The following is a 13,910-nucleotide window of genomic DNA, read 5'->3' on the forward strand; positions in this document are numbered from 1 at the left end:
AAGACAAGTCGACTACACCCAAGCATAAGGCAAATGTTTGTGGCAAGCATACCCAATGCAATTTGACTTCCAATTCAACAGATCTGTAGCAGATGCAATCTCAGTAGTTCTCCACTTGGCTTTTGGACCATCTGGATACTAGCAATACATATGTCAACTTGCAGTTCATTGATTATAACTGAGCATTCTACACGATTCTCAACCCCCAATTAACAACGTCCCTCTGCAACTGGATCTCTGACTTCCTCACTGGGAGACCAGAGTCAGAGCAGATCAGTAATAACATCTCCTTCTTGCTGACAATCAACACAGGATGTGTGCTTAGCCTACTGTTCTGCTGTCTCTACAGTGTGGTAAAGCCATCTGTAAATTCACCTATATTGGTAAAATTTCGGATGGTGACGAGGCATACAGAAGTGAGAAAGATTGGCTGGTTGAATGGTGTTGCTGGAACAATCTTGCATTCATTATTAGCATGCCCAATGAACTGATTCTGGAAGGGGAAGTCAGGAGAACATACAACAGTCCTCACTGATGGGTCAACAGTTGAAAATTGAGTAGCTTCAAGTACCTAGGCATCAAATCAGAGGATCCATCTGGTCTGAAGATATCGATGCAATCACGAAAGTCACATCAGTGGCTATACATCAGGAGTTGGAGGACATTTGGTATGTCGTCAAACACTCTAGCAAATTTCTACAGATGTGCTATGCAGAGCATTCTGACAATCACCACATTGTATGGAAGCTCTGATGCACATGAACCACAGAGGGTTATACACTCAGCCAGCTCCATCATGGGCACATGCCTCCCCACCATCAAGGACATCTTCAAATGGTGGTGGCTCAACAAAGTAGCATCCATCATTAAAGAAAATCACCATTTGGAACAAGCCTTATTCTCATTACTACCAGCAGGTAGGCAGGTTCCTACCTGAAGACTGACAACATTTTCTCCTCTGCAATCAGATTTCTGAATGTCTATGAACACTACCTCACTATTCCCCTTTTGCACTATTTACTCTTTTTTTTGTAATTTATGGTAATTTTCTGTCTTACCCCAATTTTCAAGACTTTGCTCTCTAATCCTTTACTCCCAAAATAATAGTGGCTGTTTTCTCTTCAAAACTTGATAAGTGTAACAAAATTCTGCCTTATCCTCAGCCTTTTACATTCCAAGGACTGTAGATCAACTTTGCTTAGTACTTCCTCTAAATCAAACCCTGAGTCCAAAGACTGGCAAATCAACACTTAATTACCTCTGGGACAAACTGATCACAGTACACTAAGCTGCATCTGGACATTTCATTCCTCCAGCATCAACATCTATTTCCTCACCTTTGGGTCTACTGTTTTTAGCTTGTCACCATCTAGGTGAGCTCTGTTTTTTTTTTAAAAAAAAGATTCAAGGTGCCTGGACTCCAAGATCCTTTCTTGCTTTTTCTTTGAGATGATCCTTAAAACCCATTATGACTTTGCATGGGATTATCACATTCAATGTACTAAAGATTTCCCATAACAAAATCATGACTTTTATATACAATTCTTTTGAAAATGCTGGAAGGTGCACACAACAAAGGGGGAGGCAGAGAAGCAACTATGGGATTGCTTCAAGTTGGTGGACTAGGCCATGATTCATCTCTGGATCTGAATGAATACACCATAGTTATCACAGACTTTATTAAAACAGTTGTAGATGAGTGTGTACCCAAAGCATTCAGAATCTTCCCCAATCAGAACTCCAGGATGAACCATGAGATCCGCAATCTACTGAGATCCCCATTAGAACATTTAAGTCTGATGACCAAGAATGTTCGAAGAGGTTCAGGTACTATCGCTGGAAAGCCACTTCAGGGGGGAAGTGGCTAAACATGAATCAATGAAGGATGCTTGACAGTTGTAGCAGAGCTTGAATATAATCACCTCTTATAAAGTTAAATCAATCAAAACAAGTGACAATAGGGCCTCTCTCGCAGACAAGCTCAATGCTTTCAATGCTTGCTTTGATCAACAAAACAGGGAGGAAACACCAGGGACTCCCACAGCCTCCGATGATCCTGTGATTTCAGTCTCTGAGGCCGATGTACGAGCACCCTTGGGGAGGGTGAACCCACGAAAAGCATCTGGCCCAGATGGGGTAACTGGCCAAATACTAAAGATCTGCACTGATTAACTAGCTGGAGTATTCATTGAGATCTTTATCCTCTTGATTTGGCAGATTGAGGTACCCACCTTCTTCAAGCAGGGTTCAATTATACCAGTGCCCATGAAAAGCATGATGACCTGTCACAATGACTATCGCCCAGTAGCACTTGCATCTAGAGCGATGAAGTGCTTTGAGAGGTTGGAGATGAAACATATCAACTCCTACCTCAGAAGTGCCTTAGACCCACTCCAATTTACCTACCAGAGCAACAAGTCTACAGCAGATGCCACTTCATTGGCCTGGAACATCTGGACAGCGAAGATGCATACATCAGGATTGTCTTCATCGGCTACAGTTCAGCATTTAATATCATCATCCCCTCAAAACTAATCCATAAGCTCTAAGAACTAGGCCTCAATACCACCTTGTGCAATTAGATCCTCGATTTCTTCATTTGCAGACACCAGTCAGTTCGGATTGGCAACATCTCTTCCACAATTTCTATCAGCACAGTTGCACCACATTTCGGTGTGCTTAGCTCCCATCTCTACTCACTTTACAGTTATGATTGCATAGCTAAGCACTGCTTCAGTTTCTATATTCAAGTTTGCTTATGACACCACTGCCGTAAGCCAGTGGTCCCCAACATGGAAACGATATGATATAGCGATATGAAACGATACGAGTCAGCTGCACCTTGCCTCATTCCCTGTCACGCACTGTTGAACTTGAACACCTGCCTCCCCCCCACCCCCCATCGGCTGATCCGCAAAAATATCGTCAATATTAAACCAGTCCCCAGTGCAAAAAAGGTTGGGAACCCCTGTCGTAAGCCTATAAAAGGTGCTGATGAATCAACGTCTAGGGGAGAGACTGAAATTCTGGTTGACTGGTGCCATAACAACCTCTTACTCGAGGTCAGAAAGACCAATGAGCTGATCATTGACTTCAGGAGAAGGAAACCAGAGGTCTATGAGCCAGTCCTTGTCAGAACAGCAGAGGTGGAGAGGATCAGCAAATTTAAAATTCCTCAGTGCTATTATTTCAGAGAACCTGTCCTAGGACCAGCATGCAAGTGCAATTACAAAGAAAACATGGTAGCACTTTTACTTCCAGCACAACATCTGAAACTTTAACAAACTTCTATAGATGTGTGGTGGTGAGTATTTTGATTGGCTGCATTATAGCTTGGTTTGGAAACACCAATGCCCTGGAATGGAAAATCCTACAAAAAGTAGTGGATATGACCCAGTACATCATAAGTAAACAATAACCCCCCACCCCCACACCACTGAGCACATCTACATAAAATGCTGTCTCAAGAAAGTAACATCCAGCATCAGAGGCCCCCACCATTCAGACATGCTCTCTTCTCACTGCTGCCATCAGGAAGAAGATACATGAATCTCAGGATTTGTACCACCAGGTTCAGGTACAGTTACTACCCTTCATCCATCAGGCTCTTGAACCAAAGGGGGATAACTTCACTTATCCCATCACTGAAATGTCTCCACAATCAATGGACTCACTTCATGCTCAACAAGTATTGTTCATTTATTTATTATTATTATTTCTTTCTTTTTGCATTTGCGCAGTATTTTTTGCACACTGGTTAAATGCCTAAGTTGGTCCTTCTGGTGATTCTGTTATGGGCATTATCCTATAGATTAATTGAGTATGCCTGCAGAACATGAATTTCAAGGTTGTATATGGTGACATACAAGTACAATAAATTTACTTTGAACTTTGAAGTTCCTTGTACCTTGACTGCCATATTTGAAATATACATCTTGACGATCATTTATTCATAATTAATCGATTTTGTAAAGTTTATACTGTCTTGGTGCACTTTAATGAAATAATAGATTATCATCGGGATGGAGTCACCTTTTGAAAGGATAACAATCAAGTTATATAAACAACGAAAATGGCAATTTGAGAGTCAACTGAAAGAAAATGAGCATTGATATTTCCTGCACAATTTTCAGCAAGTCATGTCGTACACAAGCAACTCACCTTGAAAAGGATCACCACACAGATTCATTAGCTTTCATGTCTGCAAAGTAGAGTTTAGGTCTCTCGTGATATTTGACTCTGTAAGTATCGGTCATACAACCATCCACAGAAAAATAAGTTGTCGGAGCAACTGGCTTCACTAATCCTACTGAAGCAGTATTTGCTTCAAGCTTTGCAGATTTTTCAGGTAAATTTGCAGCTCTATTATGTAAGAACTCATGATCAGAGATATCTGCAGGACTCAAAGCTGGCTCTTGAATAATGGCTTGAGGCACCTCATTCAGAGGTACAACTGAAGCATCCATAAACCTCGATGTTACATTTGCAGTCACTTCAGACAGAACTGGATTCTCTTTCTGCTCCTTTAGTACATTTACTTGCCTAAAATTTAAGGCATTGCTATCTAAATTAGATCGGATTCTCCGATTATACTTCTTTGGAGGTAGAGGTGGTGGTGAGGACCTTATGTTATGCACAGTTTCCAGGACATTCTCTTTTGTTTCAAAACAGTGGTGAGAACTTAGTCCTCCAGACTGCATACGTTGATTGGAGAGAGAATTTTCAGACATACTTTCTACTGGATGTAAATGTACCGGTAAAACAGGAGGTAATATTGCTGTGTTTTTCTCAACTTGCTGAGAATTGGAAGACAACACATGAACAGTGGAATCGGTGTCTTGCAAATTATAATTTTCTCTGTTAGAAACTAATGAAGCCTTCTTGAAGTCTTCAGACGGAAATTCACAAGGATCTGGTAACAAAGACATAGCATCAACTTTGGAGTTCACTGAAGATTTGGGAGCAGATTTGTCTGTGAAGGATTGTTTCAGTTGTGTTTGTGGATGATATTCATTATCTTTATAAGGCTTGTTGTCCTGCAAGTTTATTCCAGGTGATTCCTGGAATCTAGGATTTTGCGAGGGGATGGAAGCAGCTTTTCTGGCTCTTTCAAAAGAAGGTGAAGATGAAGCTTGGCTTTTATCAAAATGTGATCTAAAACATGAAAAGAAGGTTACAAATCAAATTGAATTTCTGCTCAAGTATGCTCAAATACGACAAAACAATCAGGTTATTGAAAGTGCAAAGAACTTTTATACAAATTTACTGTAATAACCAGTTAGCTACCTTTGCATATTAGGTTTATGAAAAGTCTTGTCTCGTGGTTTGTACTCATTTTCTTGAAGATTGGCTACAAGTGAAAGGGGACAAAGGTTACTTTGTCAGTTTACAACATTATTGCAAGTTGAAATAGCTTACCATTCATATGGTGCAGCATGATGAAAAACTTACAATTTGTAAACATTTTATAAACAATAACAATCCTTTTAAATAATAGAAGGAAATACATTGTTGTACATCACTTCACAGATATGCTCACCAATGTTATATAGTATATAGCTGAATGTGGTGTGAATGGATGACAATTTTTAAAACAAAAACATAAGTAACTCTTCTCAGAAATTAAGCAATTAATGACATACTCCAGATGGAAATAAATATTTACCTCAGTAGATTACTCTTTAGTCTATTTAACCCATGCTGCAAGTGGGCTTGTTCGGATGTTGTCTTTACCTAAAATATTTTCCTTGTGTCTCACTAGGGAAACACCTTACTTTCCAACTTTGATCCAATTACTTTTTAGACTTTCATTTTTCAATTACAGTGCCTTGAAAATATATTCAACTCCACAATTATTTTCACATTTTGCTGTCTCATTTTCTAAATTTAAAATACATTGAAGTAGGATTTTTGAGTTAATATACAAAACATTGTGCATCAAGTCAAATCAAAAGAAAAATTTCAAAACTTGTCAACAATTTACTAAAACTTAAAACCCAAAATTGTGAGGCTGAAAAAGTATTCATCCCCTTTGTAATTACTACACTAACTTTCCTCCAGTGCAATATACAGTATTATCTTCCCAACTCATCCAATTTGTTGATGTAGAAAATTGTATGATCACCTGTTTTCAATGAATTCATAAGAATAATTACTCCTCTGTGTAAGTTCCAACAGTATAGTAGATTTTCAAAAGCTTTCATGACAAGTCAAGAAAATGATAATAGAGAAGCACAAATCTGGGGAAGGGTACAAGTTCATCTCAAAGGCACTGAACATACCTCAGAGTCCTAGGTCAGGCCATCCCTCTAAGAGAAGAATGGCACTTGTAAGAGAGGCTATTGTGCCATCAACAGTCACTTTGAGTGAGCTGAGAAGTTAGTGATTGTAGCTGGAGATGAAGTTCATGGCTTTACAATCTCTAAAGCCTTGCACAAAAAGGGTATGTATGGAAGAGTGGTAAGGAAGAAGCCCAAGCTTTAAAAAAAAAGAGCACATCTTTTCCTGTAATGACTTAGCAAAGCGTCATTTAGAAGATACTTTAAAGATGTGGGAGAGGGTCTTGTGGTTGGATGAGACTAAAGCGCAACTTTTTTGATCACAACACTAAGCAGTACATGCAGCAGAAATCTAATACTGCACATCAGCCAGGTAACACCATCCCTACTGTAAAGTATGGTGGAGGTAACATCAAACTATGGGGATGCTTTTGAGCAGCAGGGACTGGAAATCTGCTCAGATAAATGCTGCTAAATACAGAAAGATCATGGTTAAAAACCTGCTAGCCTCTGCCAGAAAGCTTACACTGGGGAGGAAGTTCACCTTTCAAGACAACAACCAAAGCACACCGCCAGGGCAACCATGGAGTGGCTTCAAATGAGGAAAATTGATATGCTCGAGTTGCCCAGAGTCCTGATCTTAACCCAATCGACCTCAAGACTGCTGTCCACCACTGCTCCCCAACAAACCTGGCACAGCTTGAGAAATTTTACAAGGGGGAAACAGGTAAATCTTGCTCCATCATGTTATGCAAAGCTAATGGAGTCTTATCTGAAAAGACTACTGACTATGATAGCTGCTGAAAGGTGGTTCAACTAAGTACCAAGCAAGGGGGGATGAACATTTCTGAACTGCTGACATTTCAGTTTTTGAATTTTTAGTTTTTCATGCTTTACAATTTTCTGTTTTTTTGGGCTCTGCTGTGAAAAAAGGAACAAATAAAAATTCTCCGTTAAATTGATCAAAATCCTAGCTGTAATACTCGTTTATGTGAACAAAGGAATGTGGGATTAATAATTTTTAAGGCACCGTATATACAGCCATTTTGTAAGGTTTCACAAGTTTAGCAACCTTTGATGCATGCCAAAGCATTATTTCAAGAGAAGTCCAGAAAAATTAGCAGGGGAGCGGGACATACAGTAGATATACAGGTGAAGAGAGAGACAGTAAAATACAAAAAAAAATCATTTTAGGAAGCAGAGCAGACACAGGTTTTAATGCAAGGATCATGGTGGGTGAGGCAGATGAATGGGGACCATTGATTAACACATGGGAATCTACACTGTGACCACTTTATTAGGTACCTATACAGTACCTAATAAAGTGGACACTGAGTGTACATTCATAGTCTTTTGCTGCTGTAGCCCATCAACTTCAAGGTTCAATGTGTTGTGCATTCAGAAATACTATACTCTTCTGCACACCACTGTTGCAACACACGGTCATTTAAGGTACTGTCACCTTCCTGTCAGCTTGAACCATTCGGACCATTCTATACTGACCTCTCTAATTGAAAGGATGTTTTCGCCCACAGAACTGTTACTCACTGCATGTTTTTCTTTTGTTTTTAGCAGTACTGTCTATAAAGTCTAGAAACTGTTATGAGTGAAAATCCCATGAGATCAGCAGCTTCTGAGATACTCAAACCACCCCGTCTGCCACCAACAATCATTCTACAATCAAAGTCACTTAGATCAAATTTCTTCCTCATTCCAATGTTTGGTCTAAACAAAAAGTGAACCTCTTGAGCATGTCTGCATACTTTTAAGTATTGAGTTGCAGCCACATTATTGGCTGATTAAATATTTGGATCAACAAGGTGTATAAGATGTAGTTAATAAAGTGGCCACTAAGTATATCATTGATAGCACAAAGATGTGGTGGGTGAAAGGGCAGGACTGGCAACTCAATATTCCAGAATAGAGAAGCTTCAGGTATTTGATAGGTGAGGAAGCAAAGTAAGGGCTTTACAGTATTGATTAAGAAGACTGTCACCCCATTGCTAAGGATGGATGTTCATGACGACTCTTTATTTAAGGCCATATATATAGAGCTTAGAACAAAATGGACAATCACTTTATCAAATGCTTGCCAAATCAGCAGCAGAGAAGATGTGCAAGCAAAGCACAGAGGTACAACAGGAATGGGATTCTTACAGAGTGAATGTCAACTTCCTCCATATTAACTGGAATTGCCTTGGGTAGCGTGGAAGAGGTGTAGTTTTTCAAAAATGCATTCATGAGAACTTTTTGAACTAGCTCTGTTGTTAGTCTTGCTAGAGGAGATACACTACAGGGCTCAATTTTAGGGAATGAAACCATGCAAGAAGTCAAAGTGTCCACGAGTGAACTATCTGGGGATAGACTAATTTTCAAGGTAGTTAGAAGAAAGATAAAAGTAGTCTGAAAATTAAGGTCTTGAATTAGGGGAACACCAATTTCAAGACACTAAGACCTGGCAAGATACTATGCCCAACTGCTTACTAGTAAATCTAAATCCAACAATAAAAAGTCATTTTAAGCCAAACAGGGAGAGTTCAAGGCCAACACATACCTGTAAGGGAAAAGGCAAGGAAGACAAGTCGAGGGACATCATGACTTTGCTGAACAAAAACAAGCATGCCTATTGCATATTTACATACACATGTAGGGTATTTTCATCGGGGGGTGGGGTAAAGACAAACCAGGTGAGGTGGAGAAAAAGGATGATTATTTAAAAGAAATTGGGAAGGCAAAGGGGGGCATAAGATAAGTTTACTGCAGATAATATTAAGGAAGATCTCATTTTATAAGTATCACATGAGCACACGGATAACCAAATAAAGAACAAAACCCTACTTAGAATGAAAGAGGCAATCAGTGTGTGCGCAAGAGGACGCGAGTGAGATGTTGAATGTATTCAGTTAAGGGAGGAAGACATTATAGTTACAAATTCCAGGGATGATAACAGGATGGGATATTTTACAGCACGTCAACATAAAAGAGGATTATTATATGTCCTAATAGGCAAAGAGGTATATAAATGCTATGGGCCTAATGAGATTGCTGGGGCCCTGACAAGAGATTTTTAAATCTTTACTGATTATAGACAAGTTGCCAGATCAATGAGTCAAACGTGAAATGGTAGAGAACTTGGGAAGGTAGGGATAGTCAGCATGGATTTATTGGTGTGTGATCCTGTCCAAACTGATATTGACATGGACATTGTAGTTGATGTAAGCCCTTTGACATGGAAGACTGATCCAAAAGACGAGCACACAAGGGATCCAAGGCAATATCCTTCTGCAGTTCCAGCACATTTTATTACCCATTTCTATATCTGCCTCATTAAAGTACTTTATTAATCCTTCTAAACATTTAATTTATAATACATTACAATGTGCCTATATAAAATCCATTGTCTTCTCTTAAACTGGCAGGATTCAAAGACATCAGTTTAAAAATACAAATTCTTATTGCAATATTTTAAAGAAAATGTGCTGGGAGGATGTGCAATGTTAAATATTTAGCACACCTTTAGTGACTGGAAAAGTGATAGTGGGTGTGGACACGTAAATTGGAAAACCATCAATCACTTATTTTTCTAATACTGATCCACATATTTGTCAATCTGATATCCTGGACTTAATATCAATTTTGCAGTAAATTTGGTATGATAACCAAATCTTAGTAACAAACAAAATATTAGCAAGTTAACTGCAAACAAAATGAAATTATCTTTAATTTCTCTCTGAAACAATTCACTGTCCTGTAGGCTTCAAGGCAGCCTCCATCATTCTGGTGCCCAAGAGAGTAACAAGAATTGGCCTAAATTATATCATCCAGTGGCACTGAGTTCAACAATCATGAAGTACTTTGAGAAGATGGTAATGGATCATTATAAAATACCATCTTCCAGTTCGTCAATTGCTCAAACTGGTTCACTGATGATGACATAGCCTTTGGTCCTCCACTCAGTCTTGTCTCACCTAGAAAATGAAGCCTCATGTGCCAGGATGTTGCTCTTTGACCAGCTTGGTGTTTAAAAATGATCATCCTTCACAGGCTGGTGAGTAAACTATCCTCAGCGGGGCTCAAAGCCCCTCTCTGTAAATAAATCTTGGACTTCTTAACGGAAACACTCCAGTCAGTCCGAGTTGGCAGAGGCATTGAGCTCTATCACATTGAGCACTGGTGCTCCTCAGGGCTGAGTGCTCTGCCCACTGCTGTTCATGTTGCTGAGTCATGCCCACATTGCTAGAGTCAGCTTAAACTGCATCACCAAGGTCGCTGATGATTAACCTCATCAGCAACAATGATAAGTCTGCATACAGAGGAGGTGAGAGGATTGTCAATTGGTGCAAAAACAACAAACTGCATTTCAACATGGACAAAAGGGATGATTGTGGACTTCAGGAAGGCACAGGTCAACCAATCTTCATTGCAGACCAATGGCTCTGCCATGGAGTGAGTGAAAAGCACAAGTTCCTTGGTACGCACATAATGGGAGATGTAACCTGGACTTACAATACTTCCTCACTAGTCAAGAAGGCACAGCAGCATCTACACTTTCTCGAGACTGAGACATGCAAGGCTTCCTGCCCCCATTCTAACAACTTTCTACAGGAGCACCATCAAGAGTCTGGCTGCATCACGTGCAATGGAAACCGCAAAACATCAGACCACAAGACCCTACAGAGGTCAGCAAAAACTGCTAAGAGGAGCACCAGGGTCTTCCTCCCTACTGTTTGTGACATTTACCTGAAGCGTTACAGATAAAGGGCTTAAAGCATTGTTGAAGATCCCTACCACCAATCCCACAATCTCTTTGAGCCACTACCATCAGAAAAGAGGTACAGATGCAGCAGGACTAGGACTGTCAGACTGGGTAACAGCTTCTTCCCTCAGACTGTGAGACTAATGAATACCCTACCACCAGCAAGGTCTCGTCACTAGGCCAGTAAGCTATTCACTGTTTACCTCAGCTGCGCACTACATTTTGAATTATATTTTATTCACTTATTTATGGTGTAAGCGCTGAATGTGATATATGTGCACTATGATCTAGAAGAATGTTGTTTCGTTTGATTGTATATGTGTAGTCAGAAGACAATAAACTTGAACTCATGAAAACAAAATGGATTTATCAATCTGGACATGGGAATATAGCAATTGTTTAATACAGCCTTCCATACTAGGATCCATTTGCATGGCAGTGTTGAGTATACAAGCACAGCTGCAACAAGACTTATCACATTTCTCACAATGTTCCAGGCACAGGATGATCTCAACAGTACAGTATTGATTCTATGCAGTCCCCCAAAAACTACAATGACCATAGTAAAAAAGTATGTGTATGAGAAGTACATGTTACATGTAATAGAAGGCAATTTATGAAAATTGCTATCTTATTAAAAGATACTTCAACAAGGATCTGGGCACAGATCAATAATTTAAAACATAGTGTTGATAAGATCAACTTAGTTACTAAAATGTATACTTTCTATATGAATTTTACCTCACACCAAGACTTAGAATTTGAAGTACTCTACTGTGGGGTGCTCCTTCAAGTTGTCAGTAAACAGCATCATTTCTATGATAGTACAATGAATCAGAAACAGGTTTATTATCACGAACATATATCATGAAATTTGCTGTTTTGAAACAGTACAGTGTAATACATAAAAATACTAAATATTACAAGAAACACATAAAAAATATACAGAGCAAAACAGAGGAAAGGAAGAAACTAATCTGACATTCATTGATTAATGATGTTTAATTATGCCAAAATCAGACAATTTTATTTAATTTGCCATTACTATTTTGAACAACTGAAAACAAAATTTATTTCCAAAAGTTGGATGAGATTGAAAGAGATTAAAATGTTGGTGGCACAAGGACTATTGACCAGTGGGAATAAGAACTGCACAGGTCAAATTTGAATAAGCTAAATAATGAAAGGAGACCAAGCAACAAAGTTGTGAAATCTAGCAGTGACAATGAGTCAATGCAGAGCAGGGTGAAAGTTGGTTAAGGTCTGAATTTTAAGCACACAAAGCTGCAAAGTTAACGACTTTTGATCAACATCAACTGAAGTCCCATTCTGGTTACTTGCAAGACTATCCTTTCATCTATGTTTATGCACATGATCAAGGCATCTTTCTGAATGTTAAGTAAAAATGGCTGCAAAAGCTGAAATTCAAAACATTTCTGTCAATGCATTCATCACTAACCAAACAATCAGTCCTGTTAGATTGATTCACTGGTCCAGCATGAGGAAAGGAAAATTCCCCACTAGGTAACCCCACATAACAAGGTTACTCATGGTGCATCCAGTCAAAGGCCCACAGTCAACAGAGCCCATGCTGAAAAGGTAAAAACAAATGCTGTATAATAACTTCAACTTGAAAACGTTGCTCACCAACATCTTGTACCAATAGCAGCAGCACAGACATGGGTGCTCAGAGCTCTGAATGTTGGCAAGAGTCAAAATTTTTAGGTATGATGTGCATTTTAAAAAGTGGGTCATTCTTAGCAATATCTACTCTTCACTTCAAAGATCATGAGCCTATAATAAAGCTGATTCATAAAAGAAAACTTAAATCTCAGAACAGCAATGAGAAACTAACTCCCTTACTGATACAAACTTGTACAAAAGAACAGCAAAAGAAATCAACTTTGTCTGCAGTTCCTTATGACTAAAATTGTTAATTATTTGTATAAAGGTACTGTAGATATATCAATAAATTGAGTTTTTTAGATAAAATACTTTTATCTTGAAGGACTGTACATTCATGTAAATATTAGTCAAATAGCAAGCCTAGCTTAAATTACATCACATAACCCTTTGCTTGTTTTCTCTACCATCTTTAATGCTATATCAACATCTTATTCCAATAGCAATCCTGTCCTCCCCACATCCCTCCCCCACCGATCAGAAATGTTCCATTTGTCCTGCTCACCCGTTTTCCTCCTACTCTACAACTTCAAAACTAACTATTCTTCTTTCCTCCTCACCTCTCTGTTTTGATAAAGGGTCTTCAACCTGAGATGGCAATTGTTTCCAGCACTTTCTGTTCTAATCCAAAGTTCCAATACATGAATTTCATATGACTAAAAAATGACAATCATTGCTCTCAAAAATATTCAGATTTGAAACTAGAGGTCAATACATTCTTCAAACCAATTCAAGACAGTGACATCAAGTCTGTAATAGGAAGATCTGAGTGAAGAGGAAGAAATACCTGAAGATCAGTAAAAAAAGCTCTCCTCTGAAAAGGTCAAATCTTGGATCGAGCAAGTCAGTGGAATGACTTAAGATGAAAATTAGGATTTACAATTCATTGTGCTGGAGGATAGGAAATCAAGTTGGATAAGGAAAGAAATAGCCACACAGGTTCTCTATATGACAATAAATCAGTGGTCCCCAACCACCCGGAAAACATGTGCTACCGGGCCGCGAGGAAATGATATGATTTGGCGATAAGAAACAATACGAGTCAGCTGCACCTTTCCTCATTTCCTGTCACGCACTGTTGAACTTGAACATAGGGTTGCCAACTGTCCCGTATTAGCCGGGACATCCTGCATATTGGGCTAAATTGGTTTGTCCCATATGGGACCACCCTTGCCCCGTATTTCCCCCGCTAA

At 39.1% G+C, this 13,910-nt stretch overlaps 1 protein-coding gene across 1 annotated transcript in view; it reads right to left on the reverse strand.

The window, feature by feature from the left end:
• LOC140195211 (inactive ubiquitin carboxyl-terminal hydrolase 53-like) overlaps nt 1–13,910 on the reverse strand; it is a 142,728-nt gene that overhangs the window by 12,730 nt on the left and 116,088 nt on the right. The window contains exons 14-15 of the mRNA XM_072253157.1: nt 5,287–5,350; nt 4,162–5,154 (exon numbers count right to left, since the gene is read on the reverse strand). Coding sequence (XP_072109258.1) covers nt 4,173–5,154; nt 5,287–5,350 — 1,046 coding nt within the window. The 3' untranslated portion in view covers nt 4,162–4,172. The remainder of the gene's footprint in view (nt 1–4,161; nt 5,155–5,286; nt 5,351–13,910) is intronic.

Source organism: Mobula birostris, chromosome 3, assembly GCF_030028105.1.
Source record: "Mobula birostris isolate sMobBir1 chromosome 3, sMobBir1.hap1, whole genome shotgun sequence".
NCBI classification, from domain to species: domain Eukaryota; kingdom Metazoa; phylum Chordata; class Chondrichthyes; order Myliobatiformes; family Myliobatidae; genus Mobula; species Mobula birostris.